We start from the raw sequence: 19,068 nt of genomic DNA on the forward strand, positions 1-19,068 counted from the left end.
CTGATTTCTCTCTGCTTTTCTCTCCCTGCTCCGTAGTTTGCAAAACCAGAGTGGCGCATGGCACCAACTCTCATGAGGTAAGTGGAGCTCTGACTGCCCTCTCCCCGCATTTCTCCCTCCCCACCCCCGCCCCACCCGTCTTTCCAGCTCGCAGTGTCTCCCTGGGAGCCTGCACCCCTGCTGCTCTGTCCTGCTCTGGTTTCATACATTGTCACCAGCTTCTGCCCCGTCTGCCTGCCACCCCTGAGCCCTTGTGGATCTCCAATTTGACCTGTCCAGGTTTGCAACCTCTGGCTTGTCAGTGTCACTCGCTGCCTGGGTGCCCGCCCTGTGCCAGGCACTGCCCTGGGCCCCTCTGCGTGCTGTGAACTGGAAGGAGGCTCTCGCCGCCCCCACGGACCAGCTGGCCCGGCTGTAGGAGCGCGGGAGAGGCACGGGCACCCCACATGCTAGTATGTGGTGATTGCTCTGCCCTCTCGGTCGTTCTTTATGCCCCCGTGCACGTTCCCAGCTCCCCCAGTGCCAGGGCACGAATGCACAAGATGGTGTTCTGCCTCAGTGGTAGAGCCCGAGTCCCCGAGATGCGCAGCTCCAGTGAGATATGCCGAACCGCAAGCAGAGGCAGCCTGCTGGGGTAAGAGGACCAGATGGCGGGGCAAGGATGCCATCGGGTCTTGGTTGCCCTTGCTGTCCTTGGAACCAGAGCCAGGACATGCCCTCAGCCCCCCCCGCCCCCGCTCTCACCCCGCCATGTGTTTTTCGTACCCTCATAGACACAGCCTGACCTTGGGGCCTCCCTGTTAGGCACTTGGGAGGGTGCTTTGGGCAGCAGACACATCACCCCTCTGGAGGGCCCTGGGGGGAAAGCCTGCCCTTGGGCCACCTCCCAGTCAGACATCGTCTCTAAAACCTTAGGACAAAACATGGGCAGTTCCATGGCAGTGCCCTATAGATTCCTGGGGCGCTCTTGATCCCCAGCCGGCGTTTGTGGGGAGACGTCCATGAGCAGATGGCCGTGTGATGGGAGCTGCGGGGCGGGGGCGTGCATCTTCTCGGGGCAGGCATGTGGGGGCATCGGCTGGAAGTCATGGCCTGCTGCAAAGGCCAGCTGTCTCCTGGGGTTGCGGAGCCGTCTCTGTCTGGGCCGCCTGGGCTCGGGGCCAGCGATGTCCTCCCTGCCAAGCGCTGGGAGGGAGCAGGAATGCTCGAGAGCAGCCAGCGTCCTGTCGCCAGGGCCCACGTTCCCTTTGCTGGCACCAGCCAACGTTCCACCTGCCCCTTTCACTAGCTGGTCCCTCTGTGGGTCAGCGCCTTGCGGTTTTCTGAATGGAAGGGTGGCCGTCGTCCCTCTTAGCGTGGTTGGACCGCGCTGATGCAGAAGAGCTCAGCGGGCAGGAGATGAACCGCTTCTCTCTTCCTGAGAGAGTTCTGGAATCATGTAGACCTTGGAAGCAGGTCTGGCTCTGCGCATGGCCAGCTGTGTGATGTTAAGCAGATCCCCAGCCTCTCTGAGTGTCTGTCTGCACTTGTGAGGGGGGCTGTGGAGGACAGGCTTGCGGCATGCGCTGCCACGGGCCTTGGCACGGAGCAGAGTGCCTTGGGTGCGCTGGGAGGGAACTAGGTCCGGAGTGACCGCCAGGTCACTGCAGAAGGATGGGGGATCCAGATCCAAGTGAGCCCCTCCGTGGCAGGAGTCTCAGCCCTCACGTACGGGGTCAGTGCGTTCCGGCGAGGCCTTCCTCTGTTAGTCTAGCTGTTGGAGTCTGGCTCCAAAATGTACACGTGGGCCTCCCTGTCTCCCCCGACCCACAGTGGGCTGCTTCGGGGGTGGGGGGGCTCCTCTTCTCCTGAGTGGGAGGGCTGGGAATGGGGCCTTCGGGATTGGAATCTGGAGGCCCCCAGGGAGTTTGTATGTGCCACGGGCCGCCCGCCTCTCGGGAGGCTTTCTGTCAGAGGGCTGCCCCCTCAGGTCCATGAGTCCGGAGGCTGGGGAACGAGGCTCCTCCCCTGTTCCAAGGGTGCCTGGGGATGAGTACAGCGAGGATAGAGGGGACAGCTTTGTGGACGTGGCTGGCTTTAAACAGGAAAGTGAGACTTTCTGATTAAGGTCCTTGCCTGTACCATGGTCTCCCTGAGCCCTGCCTCTGAGCCCCCAGACCCAAGCTCAATGAAAACCAACTCGTTGGGGCAAACTACTCTCCTTTCATTGTACATTCACAGAGCTGTCTGCTTTGTTTCGTTTTTAAGCCACTGCAAGCACACTGATTTGCTCAAAGTGGAATTACCACCGCTTCCCTGTTCTGTTAAACTACTGAGCCGGAAGCCAGAGCGCCCCTGAAGCTGTCCGGTGTTAGTTACTGCTGCTGGTTTACAAGTGGGGAAGACGGAGCATGCAGCAGGTTCCCCACCAGAGCCCCCTGCGTTCTTGCCCTTCCTCGGGCCCTGGGACGCGCGCATGTGCGTACACACACACACACACACACACACACACACACAGTGCACACACGTTCCATTTCCCCATGTGACCAGGATCTCTACTTCTGCCCCATGCAGCTAAGCCCCAAGAATGTTGGGGTGGTGCTCGGGGACCATGGACGTCAGGGGCAGCAGCCAGTGCAGGCAGCCAGCTGTCCAGGCTCCGTCATTCCTGCCCTGAGTCCTGGGCATCTGGTGGCTCCTTCCTGGGGCCTGTAGGCTGCAAGGGATTAGCCGTGGCCCCAGCCCCGGCAGCTGACAGCCAACGCAGAGAGTTTTCTCCAGCTACCCCTCTGCTCTCCCTACTTTAGTGGCCTACCAGATCCTTCCAGGGCGGCACCTTTGTCCCCAGACAGTCAGGGACTGGGAGCAGCATATTCTCATCCCTCAAGCATCCGTGTAGCTTATTCTGAGTGTCAGAGGCCAAGGCTGCATGCTGGGCAGACCCGGTCCTATACTGGGCTCTGTCGCTTTTCAACAAGCCACTGAGTTTCTTAGGGCCCCAGTTTCCTCCTCTGTAAGAGGTGCACGAGAATAGTACCCCCCTCAGAGGTGCATTGTCAGGACAGCACCAGGTGACTCACACAAAGCAGTCAGAACAGGGCTGGGCATGTCGTGAGTGCTCAACCAAAGGCAGCCCTTGTTGACATAAAGATTTTGACTCAGAGCCTCCCAACTCCCCATCCATTGCCTTCCTCTTCCTGCCTCACCTGGATCTTTGTGGAGGAACCTCTAAGGAGGTCATAAAGATTGAGTAATATACAATTCGGGTGCCATTCCCTGGATTACAGTGTGAAAAGTGGAGTTGTGCAGTACACTGTCCGCTCAGCTGTACAGGGAGAGCCTGATGGTGCAGGGTTTCCAGATTGCCACAGTAGGAGTGAATTGATTCCCAGGTGTTCTCGACTCTCACTCCATTCGTCCTGGCTTGAGATTCTTCCCAAAGAGTCCTCGGTTCACAGGGATGGTCCTTGGTGGCAGAGCTCTGGACCGGTGACATGCCCCTGTGTCTAAGACTCTGACAGAGTAGGTGGTGGACTCTGACAGAGCCCTTGGCCCCTGTCTCCACAGATGGCCATCGTGTTCAACCAGGAGGGCCTGAGTGCCATCCAGCCGCCCTGTGTGGTCCAGAACTTCATCAACCACAATGCTGTCCTGTATAAGGTGTTTGTGGTGGGCGAGTCCTACACCGTGGTCCAGAGGCCCTCGCTGAAGAACTTCTCTGCGGGCATGTCAGGTAACCAGGCTTCCCGCTGTCTCGGGGCCCATCTGGGACAGGCATCAGCCGTCTGTCTCACAGTACTCCCCCCGGCTACCCTGTGTTATTTTGGAGGTCGGGGGCGGGGATGGGCCAATCTGAAGCTTGGAGTCGCGTGCAGTGGGTGAGGAGGTCCTGGAGAACAAGGTGAAACCCCATCCCTCCAGGTCGTTGTAGGGGCTCTACCCATGCGAACCACTGTAGGCAGCTCCCGGAAGCGTCTGAAAGCTTTCTGCACCCAGGGTGCCTCCTTGGGCCCAGTGCAGAAAGGAGAGTCATGAGGAACATGCTGGAATGGATGATGGGCCCTTCAGGGAAGTGAGGGCTTGGGAAGGGGCCCCTCGTATTTTGAGGGCCAGAGTGCTGACTCCTTTATCAGGTCCCCTTTCTCCAAGTGGGGAAACACCGAGTTCCTAGCCGCTTCTGCAGCCGCTGAAGTGACCGTGTGCACCCTAAGGAGTCCTGCGGCGCTCCTCGCTGTGGGACCTCCCGTGGGCACGGGTGGGCACAGTCACCCCCACCAGGCCCCACCTTGCAGGGGTAAGGATCGAGTCTGAGGGTTCCGGGTCCTGGATGTCCCTCGGGCGTCCCAGGGCGGCGGTTTCCGTGGGGCGCTGCCATCATTGCAGGCCGAAGGCTCCACGAGCTGGGCCTTTTTTTTAATCTGTTCTCCTGACACCAGGTGACCTTTGGCCCTTTCAAAAACAGACACTAAATAGGGATTTGCTGGTGCTGGGGCTACTCAAAAGAATGTTCTGGGGGCCCTGAGGCATCTCTAAGGCAAGTTGTAGAAAGCTTTGGAACAGAGGGACAGCGTCTTGGAAATAAGCAGAGCCTTCTAAGAGGACCCCTCGGAGGACGTTTGACTGTCCTCATGTGGCTTGCTCCAGCACGCCGTGCACCCGTCTTTGCGAGGGAGACCCACCATCGCCAGGTGTGCTGAAACACCGGGCTGTTCCGTCTTCGTCCGAGCCAACAGCTGTGTCTTCTTAAAGTCTCTCCTGCTGGGACTGCCTGTCACCATCCGCTCCTGATGGCTTTAAACCCCTCCTCTTCAGTGAAGTTCAGCTGTGCTCGTCTTCCCTTCTCAGCTGTTCTTCCCCAGACAGTTTCTTTCTTCCCATTAACACAACACAGAGAGCAGATACTTGGTAAATGTGTGATTTTTCACTTACTTCTGAGTGCAGGCAGCTTCCCCATCCGGTGTGGGGCCCCAGGACTCAAGGCTGCATTGTCCGGGTTTGGGACATCCCATTGTCATCGCTGGTCCCGGTCCCTGCACACTGGGGTGATAGAATGACCATGGTCTGGGGACGTCTTTTTGCGTGTGATTATGTACCAGGAAGAGGCATTCTTATAAATTATGGGCTGGAAGAGACTTCTTCTTTTTTTTTTTTTTTTTAAGTAGGCTCTATGCCCAGCTTGGAGCCCAACTTGGGCCTTGAACTTATAACCTTGTGATCAAGACCTTGAGATCAAGAGTCGGACACTTAAACAACTGAGCCACCCAGACTCCCCAAGAAACTAGTTTTTGAAAATCTTATATTATTTTCCTCATTTTTAAAAGAAATGTGTGTTTGGAGTCTGTGGAAAATATATTAAATTTAGAGTGGTATACCTTATGTAGCTTCCTTTCTTTTTTCTTTCTTTCTTTCTCTTTTTATTTTTTTCCTTACCAAAATCCCTGTGCCTGTAAAAGAAATGTATCCCCAGGTTTCCTTCCCGTGCAGACAAAAAGTATCCCTTTTGTTCCCTCCTTTCCTCCTGGTTGCAAAGTGCTGGGCGAGCTTCTGTCTCAGCACCAGGAGCCCTTAGCAGCAGGGGACGGGCTCCGAGTCTGTGAGTCTCCTCCTGACCATTCCCAGCTTGCCAGTTTTCCATAAAATGTCGGCTGGGGCTAAGTCAGTGAGTAGATAAGCACACAGAGCTGATGCCAAAATGATTATTGTGCTCAGACAAGCTGAGTAACTTGCAGCATGTCCGTCTGTCCATGCCCAGAGCGGGTCTCGTGTCTGCAGCCTTCACCGCTTTGTGCCAGGGAGCTGGTGCGGGCTTTGTCCTCTTGATGCGTGTTTTCCTCCCGGATCAGAAGCATAACTCGGCAGGAGCCCTTCAGGCTGGACCAGTGGAGCAGGGGGGCTCTCGGGCTTCTGCCTCCTTCCAGCCCCCCATCCAGGCTTTCTGGTTCTCGTCCAGTACGTCAGGCCTGCAGCTTCCTCGGTCCACACATGGAGCTGGGGACATCTTGAGTGGGATTCTTCAGGACACCGGGGGAGCTAGGGACACTAGCCTTCCCTCCATAACGACCGTGCTCTGTTGATTCTCAGATCTCGGTTTTTACCGGATGACCTCTCTGAAGTCAGGTGTGTCTTAGGGCCGGCGGCATCTTGGCACTTGCCTCGGCTGAAATGGCAGTCAGGTTCTTGCTGAGATGGTTGATGTTGGCCTGCCCCAGACGCATTCTCTGCCTGTGGTTCACCGTTGGGGCGGTTGCTCCCCCTCTCCACCTAGGGCCCGGATCCAGATGGGCACGTTTCTCTGCTCTCCCTTTTGCGTGGTAGGTTTACTCCTATTTCTTGACTGTGCGGACTGGCACCTTTATTCTGCTGTCCTTCCTGGGCCTTTTCCCCCATGGGGTTCATAAAAGAATGGCATCGCTTAGCACGTATTGCTGGGCTCAGCAGACTTTTTCTGCAAAGCGCCAGGTAGTAAGTTTGTCCAGCTCTGTTGTAATTATGTCCTGCTGCCCTTGGAGCAGGAACATGGCTGCAGACAAGGCAGAAACCTCTGGGCATGGCTGCGGCCCCACAAACTGTACTTACAGAGGCAGGCCGCCGGGCTCTGGTTCGCTGACCTGTCAGCTCGAGCCTCTCCGTAGATGCCGTATTGCCTTGAATCTGCCGTGTGCCCAGCCCCATGCCAGGTACTGATCCAGGAGAGCCCGAGACAGTCAGGCAAGCATGCTGCCCCGATGGGCTCGTATTCTGGCGGGAGAGAACACGCATGTGGAAAGAAAGAATGAAAAGAGTCATCATGGCACAGATGCAAGGCTCCAGAGGAAGCAGTGGGGTCCTGGGCCGCCACTGGATTGGGGATCCCCTGGTACAGGGCAGCCAGGGCGGGTCCCTCTGTGCAGCGGAAGCATGGATGGGATCCTGAAGAACATCTGCTCCCCCCCCCCCCCGCATTGCTGTGACCCGTCCCCCCGGCCCAGAGACACGCATGAAGATGAGGCAGAGCGGAAGAGCGGGTGGCCGCTGCCCCCGACGGCTGGGTTACTGGAGCACTGGGGGAGTGAGCTGGCCGTTTACTCTCTTCTTTTGAACCTTTTCTTCTCATCTGTAAATTGGGGGCCACGGCACTCCTTTTCCCTCACTGTCGCTCCACCCCTGTGTGTCTCAGGACTGCTGTGGACATAGGCAATGCCTGGGGCCCCAGATCCAGAGTGCCCCTGTGACCGGCGTGCCTGGGCTTAGGCAGCTTCATCCTTAGAAGGACCTGGGTCTCTTAAAGCTCCCCACGTCAAAGGATGTGTGACCCATTCTGACCCATCTCGGCCTCCTGGTCTCCGGGGTCAGGGAGTGGCCAGAGGCTGCCCACATGCCCTGTTCGGGCCGGGCACGGGTAGGATGTGAGCAGAGGATGCCCCCCGCACCAGTCCTGAACAGTTGTCTGGCCTGAGCCCTCAGGTCAGAGGTAGCTAAGGGGAGAAGCAGTCTCCTGTGAAGTGATCCACATGTGTGGTCGGTCCTCCTGCCACAAGGAACCGTTGGGTGGCACGGCCTGTCCAGTCCAGCAGCTGCTGGCTCCGCCCTTCTGAGTGCCCAGCTTCTTGCCTTCCCAGCATAAACACTCGTGGTGATCTCTTGTGGCTCCGGTAGCTTCCTGGGCTCCCTGAACTTGGCTATGTCTGCCTGCTCTGTGTGACCCTTTCCCACGCCCCCCACACCCAGGCTTGGTCTGCCACCACTGGGGACCCTTGGGGTGGGTGGGAGGCACCCTGAGTTTGGTAGGGTTGGGCCCAGCTGGGCTGCAGGGTAAATAGGTGAGCAGTGCCTGCAGAAGGCCCGGACCCCCACTTCAGCTGCCCGAGCCGCACTCTGTCCCCTGGCCCACAGGCCTTGCCACCGCTCAGGGCTCACTCTTCTTGGCTGGCAGCGCCCAGAAGTAGAGATCAGTGGGGTTGCCTGGCGCAAGTCCTGCAGGGTGTTTATTTTCCCCAGGCTCTTCCCCAGGACCGTCTCTCGTGCCCCCCGTCTGGACTGGCTCTGGTCGGAGCGGCGGGAGGACTGTCGGGTACACCGGGGCGGCAAGGGGCCTGTGTGCCTCACTAGCGGGAAGGATGCCAGGTACATCTCAGCGCCTGCCTGCTTGGCCTCCGCCCGAATCACTTTCTCATGCATGATTGTTGCAGCGTCGTAATCCTGGAGCTGGGGCGGGGGGTCCTTGGCGATCAGAGCAGGTGCCCCCTGCGGCCTGGTCCCCCCGCACCGTGGTGCTCAACCAAGGCCCTTCCTGTCCTGCGCTTAGGGCCCTGGGTCCCGGGGGTGATCAATGTGTCCTGGGGACGGGAGTCACCACGCTCCATCCTGGAGGGACTGAAGCAGAGGCCACCGGGGCCCCGTAGGGGCTCACGAGGACATCCCCATGTCATTCTTGGTGGGGGGGCATGGGGTGGTGAAGCTCGCGGTTTTGTGATTCTTGCATTCCTGTGCCCATGCTTCCAAGTGCTTGAGAACGTGTGACCGACCAGCCTCACTCCACGGGATGGATAGACTAACCAACTGCTTATTGCACTCATCACTCTTGGGATCGGTGTGCCCACCTGGGTGCCCCGGGGGGACTGAGGGTGTGCCGGGAGGTAGAGGTGGACCAGGAAGTATGGTGCGGGAGGAGGAGGAGGGTATTTCGGGGGTCTGTGCCAGCTTCCAAAACTTCCAAAGCCAAACAGTAATCGTTCTGTGTACTTTCCTTGGATGGACCCTTCAGAAGCCCATATTCTGATTTCCCGTTGCCCCGTGTGTAGTTGGGCAGCAGAAGAACCTTTGTGTTCTAAACACGCACGTGCCAAGCGGCTGCATGGGCGTATTTCTCAAGTGCTGCCCTGAAAAGGAGTTCCGGGAGAGGCTAGGACTACTGGATTAAATGGCATTTACTGGACCTCTTGACTTCAGGCCTTTGATGCTCCCGGTACACTGCGTTTCCCACTCGCTCAGCCCCCGCACCATCCCCTAAGCCCCCTTTCTAGTGCCATGTCCATAAGACACACTAGACACACTCCGGAATGGGCAGGGCTGTAGGTGTTGGGGAACGCGGACAGGATACAGTAAGATGGTAGCAGAGGTAGGCTCGCTAAGACAGTTATTTTTGTATGGGGAACGGGAGCCCTGAGTGGACGTGTTTCCGGTCACGGTACCCTGTCTCCTTGGCGTGGGGGTGCCCGGCTCACGGGGGCCCCAGGTTGGCTGCTGCTGAGGCCACCCAGACTGTGGCTGGGGTGGTGCTGCCCCCTGGTGTCAGGTGCTGGACTCACGTCCCCGCCTTGAGCTAACGCCTGCTCCTTCTTGTCTTTGCTTTTTCAGACCGGGAGTCCATCTTCTTCAACAGTCACAACGTGTCCAAGCCGGAGTCCTCGTCGGTCCTGACCGCGGTATGTTCCTCCTGCTGTGGTGGCCTTCCCTCCTAACGTGGGGTGGGGGGTGCCCCTGGCAGTGGGGCTGAGGCCTGAGCTCCAGCAGAGCAGGGAGTGGGGACCAGAGAGCCCCTTTCTTGGCTTGCTGCGGCCATCACAGCCACACCCGCGGGCTTCTGGGCTACTCCCGAGGGAAGATTTTCTAACTTTTCTCCCAGAGTGAGGATCTCCCCACTCACCTCCCAAGTCACGGGGAATTTGAAGACCTGTTTTCTAATCTTTTTTCCTGATTTATAAAAGGGGGTAGGAGGCAGCATCACACCCGTTTTCCTTTCTCTTTCCTTGTCCACGTGAATCCAGTAAGCGTTTGTTAAGGGTCTACTAGGACCTCGGTGGGGGCGGGGGTGGCAGTTCCCCCATGGCGAACTCGGGGCGAGTTCCGTGAACATTGTGGTGGGTCAGGCACTGTCCGAAGTTCCCCACGGCCTCGCCACAGCCTCGCGGGAGCCGGGCAGACAGCTCCGTTTTCTGGAGTGGGGCGTCTCGTGATCAGGAGGGTTGAGTGGCTTCTCCAAACTCACAGGGCTGTTCCCTCAGGGGCCACACTGGCTCACGACCCCAGAGTGGTCTGTTCCGAAGCTGGGTGTCTTGGGAATTTAGGCCTTATTCCCTCACTGTACCTGCAGGACAGTATTCAGCCAGAGTTAGAAATTTGTCCTGGGGCAGCTGCTTCCATCCCTCTCAAGTCCAGCGGGCTGGCGGTCTCCGCTGCCCCTTGCCCCTGACCTTAGAGCCCTGGGCTGGGTCTCCTGAGTCATGGGCGTGCTGGCTAATCTGGGAGGATTTGCCTGGGTCTTCCTCCCTGTCCTAGGCTGTTCTCACCGACAGCATCCACAGTCGGCCCCTGCCCCCAGGCCTTACCCCCTCCTTCCTGTGCTGGGGGCACGCACGTGCCCGTTTCATCTCGCCGCCCCCCATCCCCTCCCCAGCCCAGGCCGCCTGTTCATTTCTTGTTTGTGTCTGGGTCCTCTGAGGAGCCAGCCGTGTGCTGAGGGTTTGACAGAGCACAGGCGTGGACAGGGACCTGGAGGGAGCACCGGTGTCCCTCAAGATATTGATAGATGTTCCCCAGGAACAAGTGCCATGGTCACGGAAGCTTGGAGAAGAGTCAGATTTTAAACAGAACCTCTTGGTGCCTGGCTGTGTGCACGTAAGACGTAAGAAGCTGTTTTGTGCTCGAAAAGCTTTGCCGGTCGTCTAACCTTCAGAGATCTAGACTGACCCAGTCCGCGGGGCTTCTTCTCTGAGAGGCTCTCAGTCCCTGAGTGGCCAGTGACTCGCAGTTGGGGAGGGAGGTGGCATTCCACAGACTTCCTGGGGACGCTATCCCTACCTGTCCCGTGTGGCTCTGGCGGCCCCGGGGGCTGCTCACTGATGCCCAAGGTCCCAGTTAACGTTCTTAGATAATTACCTGCCTGCTGCTCGGCCCGTTTCTTCATCTGTGAAATGGGAAAGCTTAGAGAGACTTCGGGGCCTCCTCTCTACCTATAGGAAGTGCCCCCATCTCTCCTTCCCCTCAGCTCCTGACTGCCATGCAGGAGGCCCCCAGGACTGACATCACATGAAACAAGACAAGGGCACACACTTAGCCGTACCCTTTCTGTGGGAGATGAGAGCCCCTCCTGCCTTCCTCCCTCCCGCCCGGAGTCCCTCTAGTCCCCATCAGGGCCTCGTGCAGGGGGCCGTGCAGGGAGCCATGACCTAACCTTGAAGCCTCCCTCCCCCTCTGGAGGCTGCTGAAGCTGAACCCCACCCACACCTAACTCGTGGGCCCCCACACACCAGCGTCTAGGGGACGGGTCAAGAGCGCGGACCCTGGTGAGACAGACTCCACCGGGTTTCAGACGTGTGGCCCGGGAGTCCCGTTGCCTCGCTGAGCCTGTTTCCCCCTCCTGCCCTGCAGGGTGGTCGGGGGATGTGGGGAGTTAGTGGACGCAGAGGAGGGTGACCTCTGTCACCTCTGCATTCCCCAGAGGGTCATCGTCGCCTTTGCGATGACAACCCGGGATCTCTGTGCCTTTGTCTTGTCCTAGGATGGCTGTTGAGTTTAAGATCATCAAACAGCCTCGGAAGGATTTCTGAGATGCCTTAGCTGAGCTGAGAAAGTGCTTTTCTGAGCAATGTGTTAGGAGACGTGGTAGAGAGCAGCAGAGCCCCTCGCTGGCCCACCTGGGTGCCGGCTCTTGGCTCCCGCATCCCTGGTGTCTGTGATTCTATTACCCCATTTCTTGGGATGAGAAAACCAGACTCCGAGGGGTACGGGACGGCTCAGAGCCTGCAGGGGGATATGGGCGGTGCCGAGGTGTCTGTCTGGCTCTCTCTGACTTGGGGAGGACCCTGGGCCACTGATCCGGTGGCCGAGCTGCCGGGCTGGGCTGAACCTCTGGCTGGCAGGAGTGACCTTGAGGTGGGTCCTGGCTTGGGCAGGGGCTCAGTGACAAGGGCTTGTCACAGTCAGTCTGGCACTGCCCCTTAGGAGGTGTTTCCTCTGCTAGGACACCAAGGCAGCAGGGTCATGGGCCTGGGGGCCCTGCAGATTGTGCAGAGCTGGTGGCTGTGGCTTTCACGGGGGACCACTGATGGTGCCCTGGTGTAGGCTTCTTGCTCGTGTGTGTCTGGAAATTTCCCCATCAGCCGTTCTAGCTACCTGTGCTGCAGGAAGGACCATCTGTGCCCAGGGCTCTGTCCTTAGCCCTCCTGACTCAGCTTATTATTATTATTTTTTAATGGAGTGAAATTCAGATAACATACAATGTAGCCATTTTCTTTTTTCTCTTTTTTTTTCTAAAGATTTTTATTTATTTATTTGACAGAGATCACAAGTAGGCAGAGAGGCAGGCAGAGAGAGGAGGAAGCAGGCTCCCTGCTGAGCAGAGAGCCCGATGCGGGGCTCGATCCCAGGACCCTGGGATTCTGACCTGAGCTGAAGGCAGAGGCTTAACCCACTGAGCCACCCAGGCGCCCCGCAATGTAGCCATTTTCAAGGGAACAGTCCAGGGACATTTAGTCGTTCACTGTATTGTGCAGTCCTCTCCTTCTACCATGTTCTAAAACATTTTCACCACCTCCGAAGAAAACTCTGTATCCATTCAGCGGTCACCCCGCCTTCCCTCTTCCTCCCAACCCCTGGCAGCCACGAATCTGCTTTTCATCTCGATGAACTTGCGTATTCCGGACCTTTCATAACAGGGTCATACAATGTGTGACCGATGGTGTTTGGCTTTTTCCGCTTGGCCTGACGTTTTCAGGGTTCGCCCATGCTGTGCCATTGTGTAGCTGAATGATGTTCCGTCATGTGGAAACCGGATTGTGTGTCTGTCCGTGCGTTGATGGACACTTGGATCGTTTCCACCTTTGGCTGTCGTGAGCAGCGCTGGGAACGCTGGCAGACGAGCGCCCGTTCTCGGGTTGTTGGGCGCATACCCCGGAGAGGAATTGCTGGTCACCTGGTAATTCTGTGTCAGGGTCTGACCCAGCTTCACTTTCAGTCTGATGGGTCTACCACCCTTCTTCCCCTCTGGCCCCTGAGCCCCACAGCCGCCGGGACTCAGGACTCCGGTATTTATGGGGCATCTCCTGTAACCTTCCGCTGACGGACTTAGAGGCGTCACAGGCCCTCCCTGCCCTAAAATGCAGGTGTGCGTCTCCTCCTAGCCAGGCCCATACTGCTCCCACCACATCAGCGACCAGCAGAGGAAAGAGGCCTTGTTGGTCCCATTTGCACATGAGCAAACTGAGGCACGGTGAGGCTGAGTACTTTTCCCTGGGACCCCAGGGCTAGGGATTCAAATCCCTGTCCTCCTGATCCCAAACCCTTTCCAAGGTTCCCCTTCCTTGGTGGCCCTTCCAGGGGCCAAGCTGGAGCCCATGAAAATCCATGGGTCTGTCCCCGGCCGGCTGGAACTAGAGCAGACCAGCCTTGTGGGGCCGTCCGTCTCGTCCGTCTGGGTTGTTACAGGAACTAAAGGGGTAGTGCATACTAGACACTTAATACCTGCCCAGTCGTCTGTGGGACTCGGGGAGTGGCCGTGGGAGTGCTGCTCACCGGGGGTCTGTCCTGCCCCCTTCCAGAGGGGAAGGCCAGGATTTGGGGCACCTGAGTGGGGCCTCTGTGTGTGGTATGGTGTTGCACCACCCCACCTGTGGCCTGACTTGACTTCCGTGTGTGTGTCTGTGTGCGTGTGTGTGTACGCACAGCTGGACAAGATCGAGGGTGTGTTCGAGAGGCCGAGCGACGAGGTCATCCGGGAGCTGTCCCGGGCCCTTCGGCAGGCACTGGGTGTGTCACTCTTCGGGATTGACATCATCATCAACAACCAGACCGGGCAGCACGCGGTCATCGACATCAATGCCTTCCCAGGTGAGCGGCGGAGCCAGGAACCGCCTTCGTCAGTCTGTAGACCCGTGTCCTCAGATGCTGGCTCAGGCAGGTCAGGTTGACCGGTTCCTCCCTCCCTGTCGGTGGGGCCTGGGGTCAACACGGTCCCGCTAGGCCTCAGCCCACGTGCGGAATGGGTTTGTAGCATGTGATGAAGTTGGCAGACGAGGTCGGTGCCTCCAGCCGAGGGAGCTCAGGGCGCTTAGTGGGCACAGCACCAGACACCGTTCACCTTCCTCCGCCGACGCTGTACTGTCGGCATTAGCCTTTGTTGGCCAAACTGCGGCTCATCTACTGAGTACTTCTAGATTTAATGAGCTGAAAGGATCCTGGAGGGAGTACACTCTCCACGGCTTACCTGCGGGGAACCGAGTCTCCTAGGGAGGGAGGACTGATCCCAGGTCACAGGACACGGTGGTGGTGTGGCCGTGCACCTGGCCGGGCCCTGAGCCGTGGTTCTGGGGACGCGGAGCCGGCTAGCTCCCCGTGGCCTCGGCGCCCGCTCCCTGCTGTCTGCCAGAGCCCTGAGCGGGAAGCCCGTCTCGGGCCCCTATGGGCTGCTGTTGTGGCCTGGCTCTGCCACACTCCCCTCGTCTCGACGCAGCAAGGGGGCTCAGTGGGAGAGGCCCCAGCAAACCCTCAGCGAACCCTTAGCCTGCAGGGGTGATAGCTGTGATGTCCCTCGTTGGTGTTCCCGGAATGAGCCCTCTTGGCACGGGCGCACCCATGGCTGGCCCGTCTGCCCTCCCAGCTGGCTCGGACTGTCCCCCTTCATTAAGTAGCCGCGTGGAGGTTAAGTCAGTGTCACCGCCCAGAGTGCGTATGAAAACTTTCACGAATGATTCCTTACCTTCAGGGAGGTTAGTGTCTCGGGGGAGAGCCCAAGCGTGGCCTGTGGGGAGTGCTCGGGGTGGGGGGGTATGCAGGGTAGTAAGGCCTCTCGCGTGAGGTGTGGCACGTGACCCAGGCTGAGCGGCTCCTGGGCTCCGTGCCTGACGTGTGTCCCCTGACTTCAGCGTGCAGCCAGGCCCAGCCGCCATCGCAAGTCACTGCCCAGGAGACCAAGGCTGGCAGGACAGCACTGGCTCTTTCCGTCATTCAGTCGAGGGCCTACTGTGTGTCCCAGCTGGTCTGGACACAGGTGCAGTGTGACCGCGGCTGCTGGAACCCTGACGTCAGAGGACAGGGGCACCCGGGGGCTCCTTCTTGACGTGGTGGAGCAGAGCCTGGTGGGAAGGGAAGGAGCTACTCCCTGAGGGCTCCGGGAGGGCCTGGGACACGGAGGCCAGAGATGAGCCCTGCCCTGAGGCGTGTTGAGAGCCGAGAGCATAGGGTTTCACTCTGAGGTAGGTGGGAGTGAGTCACCGAGGCCCGTGTGGGACAATGGCCTGTGTTTCTGCAGTCACCCTGGGTGCACCCTGCGCGGAGGCCTGGGTGTTGGTAGAGGTGGGGTTTTGATGAGTAAGGGACGGAATGAGAGAGACCAAGGGAATCCAGGACGTGTCTGGGGAGCAATGAAAATTAACGAGAGGCTCTGAAGCAGGAAGGACATGGGGGTGAGGACCGCGAGGACAAGAGGCGGCCAGGGGTTGCTGGGACAGGGGAGGGGGCGATGCAGGCTGTCGGGGTGGAAGTTCTAGAAGGGTGGAGTTGGGAGGTGGTGAGAGCGTGGAGCTCTCTGCGCGCGCTTTGGCTCCGTGCAAGGTCCCGAGCCGGCCGCCCAGCCTGTGCGGTTTGGGCTGGGCCACGTGAGGCACGTTATTTTCTGGGCAAGTGAGATTGTGGACAGTGGAGGCCACCCCTGCTGCCTGGCCCCGGGCGGGCTCTCCTGTGACAGGAGAGTGTCCGGGCTGTGCCGGCGGCTGCGAGGGCCATCCTGGAGGACGGGCGAGGGTCCCGGCGCCCTCTGAGGCTGGGCCGTGTGAAGCAGGGGGCCGTTGGTGATGGAGTGTGAGGAGCGGGCCTGTGGTCCTGCCGCGTCCTGCCATTCCTCTTGCCCCACGTGTGTCTGAGCACACCGGGTGGGTGAGTCCGCGAGACCCCGACACCGTGCCTGAGAGGGGCCGGGCGCAGGGTGTCTGCCCGTCCACTCGAGCGTGACAGCTTCGCACGCCCTGGGGACAGCTGGATTCAAGGACTAGCCCTTGGGGGCCGCCCACACCCAACTTCAAGTCTCGGCTTGGTGGCTCTAATGTGTCCCCTCAGTTACTGAGCCTCGGTTTCCCGTACATCCCGAGCGTGCCACCTTGAGTTCTGGGAGCCCTGTGCGCCCCGCGCCCGCTCTGCCCTGCGCCCCGACCTGTGTCTGCCACAGCCTGGCCCAGCGCCTGTTACGTCTGTCCCACCCGCAGGCTACGAGGGCGTCAGCGAGTTCTTCACAGACCTCCTGAACCATGTGGCCACCGTCCTGCAGGGCCAGAGCGCAGCCACGGCGGCGGCGGGGGACGCGGCCCCGCTGAGGCACAGCAGGCTCCTAGCGGAGCAGGCAGGTGGCCTGGCGGGCGAGCGGACGTGCAGCGCGGGCCCCGGCTGCTGCAGCAACTTGATGGGCCCGGACCCCCCCTGGACGGCAGAGGCCGACGCGGGCGGCGTGGGCCAGGGAGGCACCGCCAAGCTCCCGCACCAGAGACTCGGCTGCACCGCCGCCGTGTCCCCCAGCTTCCAGCAGCACTGCGTGGCCTCGCTGGCCACCAAGGCCTCCTCCCAGTAGCCGTGGAGCCCGGGACCCAGAGGACGGCGCGGGCCGCAGAGTGCACCTGCTGGGCCGGCAGCTCCCGGCGGTGACGCTCCGACTGAGAATTCCCAGCGATCTGATTCTTCTTCCTCTTCTTCTTCTTCTTCCTTTTTTTTTTTTAATTTTTAACCTGATTTTCTGATGTCATGATCGAAATAAGGGGTGGCAGAGGGGGGAGATGGTAAAGAACCCCAAGTGGTCCAGCCTTGGGGGAGACGGACGTCCTGCTGGATGCCTGCTGTGCAGATGTCTTCACTGGGTTTACACTTGCTGTGTCTTCAACACTAGGTCTGAGTGTAAGGTGGGGTGTGTGTGTGTCTGTGTGTGTGCGTGTGCATGCGTGTATGTGAACGTGTGTGTGTGTGTCCATCCACGTCTGTTCGTCTCGATGGCTGCTGTGGATCAGGCCTCGGGGACCCCATAGGGGAGCAGGCTTTTAGTGGCTGAGCAGAGTGAGTGAGGGGTTCCTTCTCTCTCTCTTTTCTCCAAGCCCCCTGCTAGGCCCTCTAGCTGTCCCCCTCCGACTGGCCGCCTCCGCAGCCTTGTGAGGAACAGGGCCTAGAGCCCCGGCCAGGTGTGCAGCTGTCCCTCCCAGGAGCAAGTGAGAGGCACACCTGCTGTTTCCTTGGGGATTTCCGTGCAGGGGGTCTGGGCTGTGGTCTGCCTGTTGCTTGCTCCCAAAAGGGAAGGAGAAGGAAGTTTCCCAGGCAAGGCCAAGGCCTTGAGTTGGCTTCTCTCCACGTCCAGCTTCCTGGGGTCCACCAGGCCCTGGTGGACCATGCAGGGTCCCGTGCAGCCCTGCAGGGGGGCCTCCTGCCCTGACCAGGCACTGCTCCCCAGGACCCAGGACAAGACTGCCTGGTTGGGAGCCCCCGGGCTGATCCTGCCTGTGCCAAGGATTTGGGCCGTGACTTTGGACAGATCACCCCAGGAGTTGCCGGGCCTCTGTGTCCTTATGTCTGATGAGCGTTTGAGCCCAGAGAACTCGGAAGGGCAGGCATGAGGCCCCAGCCCCCGACGGGGCAGCCTGTTTCTCTGAGAAGTCAGCCTGATGCACCTCCCCTTGGCCTCAAGGTGTTCGGGGGTAGCTGCCTGTATGCGTCACGTCTTTTCACACCCGCCCAGCGGGCCTGCCCACCCTTCCCATACTCACTGTAAGCCCTAAGCACGAAGCCAGCTGAGTGTGAAGGGAGCTGCAGCCCCAGAGGGTAGGAAACCGGTACCCCCTCCTCCATGAGCCTCAGCCCGGCCCCTGATGGCAGCAGATCCCGTGGGCCGCTCGGCTTCCATGGTGCAGTGGGCAGGCCACCCGCCCCTCCACAGAGAAGGGGGCTAGCCAGGGGCTTTGTCAGCCTGGATCAGGGAGAACCTGGGTGAGATGCATAGGACCCTCTGAGCATGAGCTCGTGTCTTCAGATGTCCCTTCACTTTGAGCAAGTTGGAAAGCCTCTGGGCTGTCCTGCATGGTCTGGTGAGGATGGTCCCAGAGAGGCTGTTGGCCTGGGCATTTGGAGGCACCTTCAGGCCTGGCTCAGCAGGGGCGTGGGGGTCACCCACCTTCAGGAAAGGAAGGGCTGGGTGGTGGCCACCACCGAGCCGGGGCTGGGCCTAGGGGGAGAGCTGGTGCCGTCAGAGCTGCCGGCTGGCTTGGAGCCCGAGGGCCCACCAACTAACTGCGTTTACACGACTTGAGTGTTGAACCCCGATTATAATGTCCGTACGGTGCCTTTCCTAGCCCAACCCTGAGCCCCGGGGAGGCAGGAAAGCGCGACTGGCCTCTTGCACTGCTTTGTCTCCAAAATAAACTACTGAAATCAAACTGCATTTCACACGTGTTGACAGAAGTTGCTGAAAGTTTATGCCACTCTCCTGGTCTGTTCTTGAAATTCCAATCCTTGTCTGCCTCAAGAACAGGTGCGGGGTGGTGCAGTGTAACCCCCGATGCCAGGTTGGGGCCCCTGGCAAGGTCGTGTTCCTGTGTAACTTAGGTCTACCCACCCCCCACCCCAGGGTCATGCATGCTCAGCTCCAGGGCCCACAGATCCAGTAGCCGTCACCCACTGGCCTCGATGCCCGTGGCAAGCAGGGTGACTGCTGTTTCTGGGGGCGGAAACTGAGGGGTGGGGTTCCCCTTCGTAAAGACCTGGGAGCAGCAGGTGGCGGCAGAGGGAAGGGCCCCTGTGAGAGCAAGCAGGCCGCTCCTGCCTGGGCTGGTGACCACCATCCGGCAAACACCTTCTCTGATCAAGGGTTTCGGGATCAGAGACGAGGGGAGGGGCCGTCGGTGGGGAAGAGTGTCAGGTAGGTGCACTGATGGTTTTGGGTCCTGGGACGCTCTCCATAGAGTTCATTGTCCCTCAGGCCTGGCAGTTTCTGCATCAGGGAAGGAGCCACTGACATGCACCTGGCCTTGGCAGCCTTTTTCCCGGAGGCTTGCTGGTGCTGCCCCTGGGTCAGGGCCGCTGGGAGTGGTCTGCTGTGGTGTGCGTGTGTATCACTTGGAGCCCGCCCGGCCAGAATCCCAAGGGCAG

The 19,068-nt window shown here is 59.5% G+C and overlaps 1 protein-coding gene across 2 annotated transcripts in view; it reads left to right on the forward strand.

Annotated features, from left to right (window-relative positions):
* ITPK1 (inositol-tetrakisphosphate 1-kinase) overlaps positions 1-18,361 on the forward strand; it is a 167,291-nt gene extending 148,930 nt beyond the window's left edge. Inside the window, exons 6-11 of one of the 2 annotated variants that reach the window (XM_044232310.1) lie at positions 37-77; positions 3,547-3,712; positions 7,957-8,082; positions 9,316-9,383; positions 13,623-13,785; positions 16,155-18,361. In XM_044232310.1, the coding sequence (XP_044088245.1) occupies positions 37-77; positions 3,547-3,712; positions 7,957-8,082; positions 9,316-9,383; positions 13,623-13,785; positions 16,155-16,513 (923 nt within the window). In that variant the 3' untranslated portion in view covers positions 16,514-18,361. The remainder of the gene's footprint in view (positions 1-36; positions 78-3,546; positions 3,713-7,956; positions 8,083-9,315; positions 9,384-13,622; positions 13,786-16,154) is intronic. The other variant, XM_044232311.1, reaches the window with a different exon arrangement.
* Positions 18,362-19,068: the final 707 nt, after the last annotated feature.

This window comes from Neovison vison, chromosome 13, assembly GCF_020171115.1.
Source record: "Neovison vison isolate M4711 chromosome 13, ASM_NN_V1, whole genome shotgun sequence".
In the NCBI taxonomy this organism is placed as follows: Eukaryota; Metazoa; Chordata; class Mammalia; order Carnivora; family Mustelidae; genus Neogale; species Neogale vison.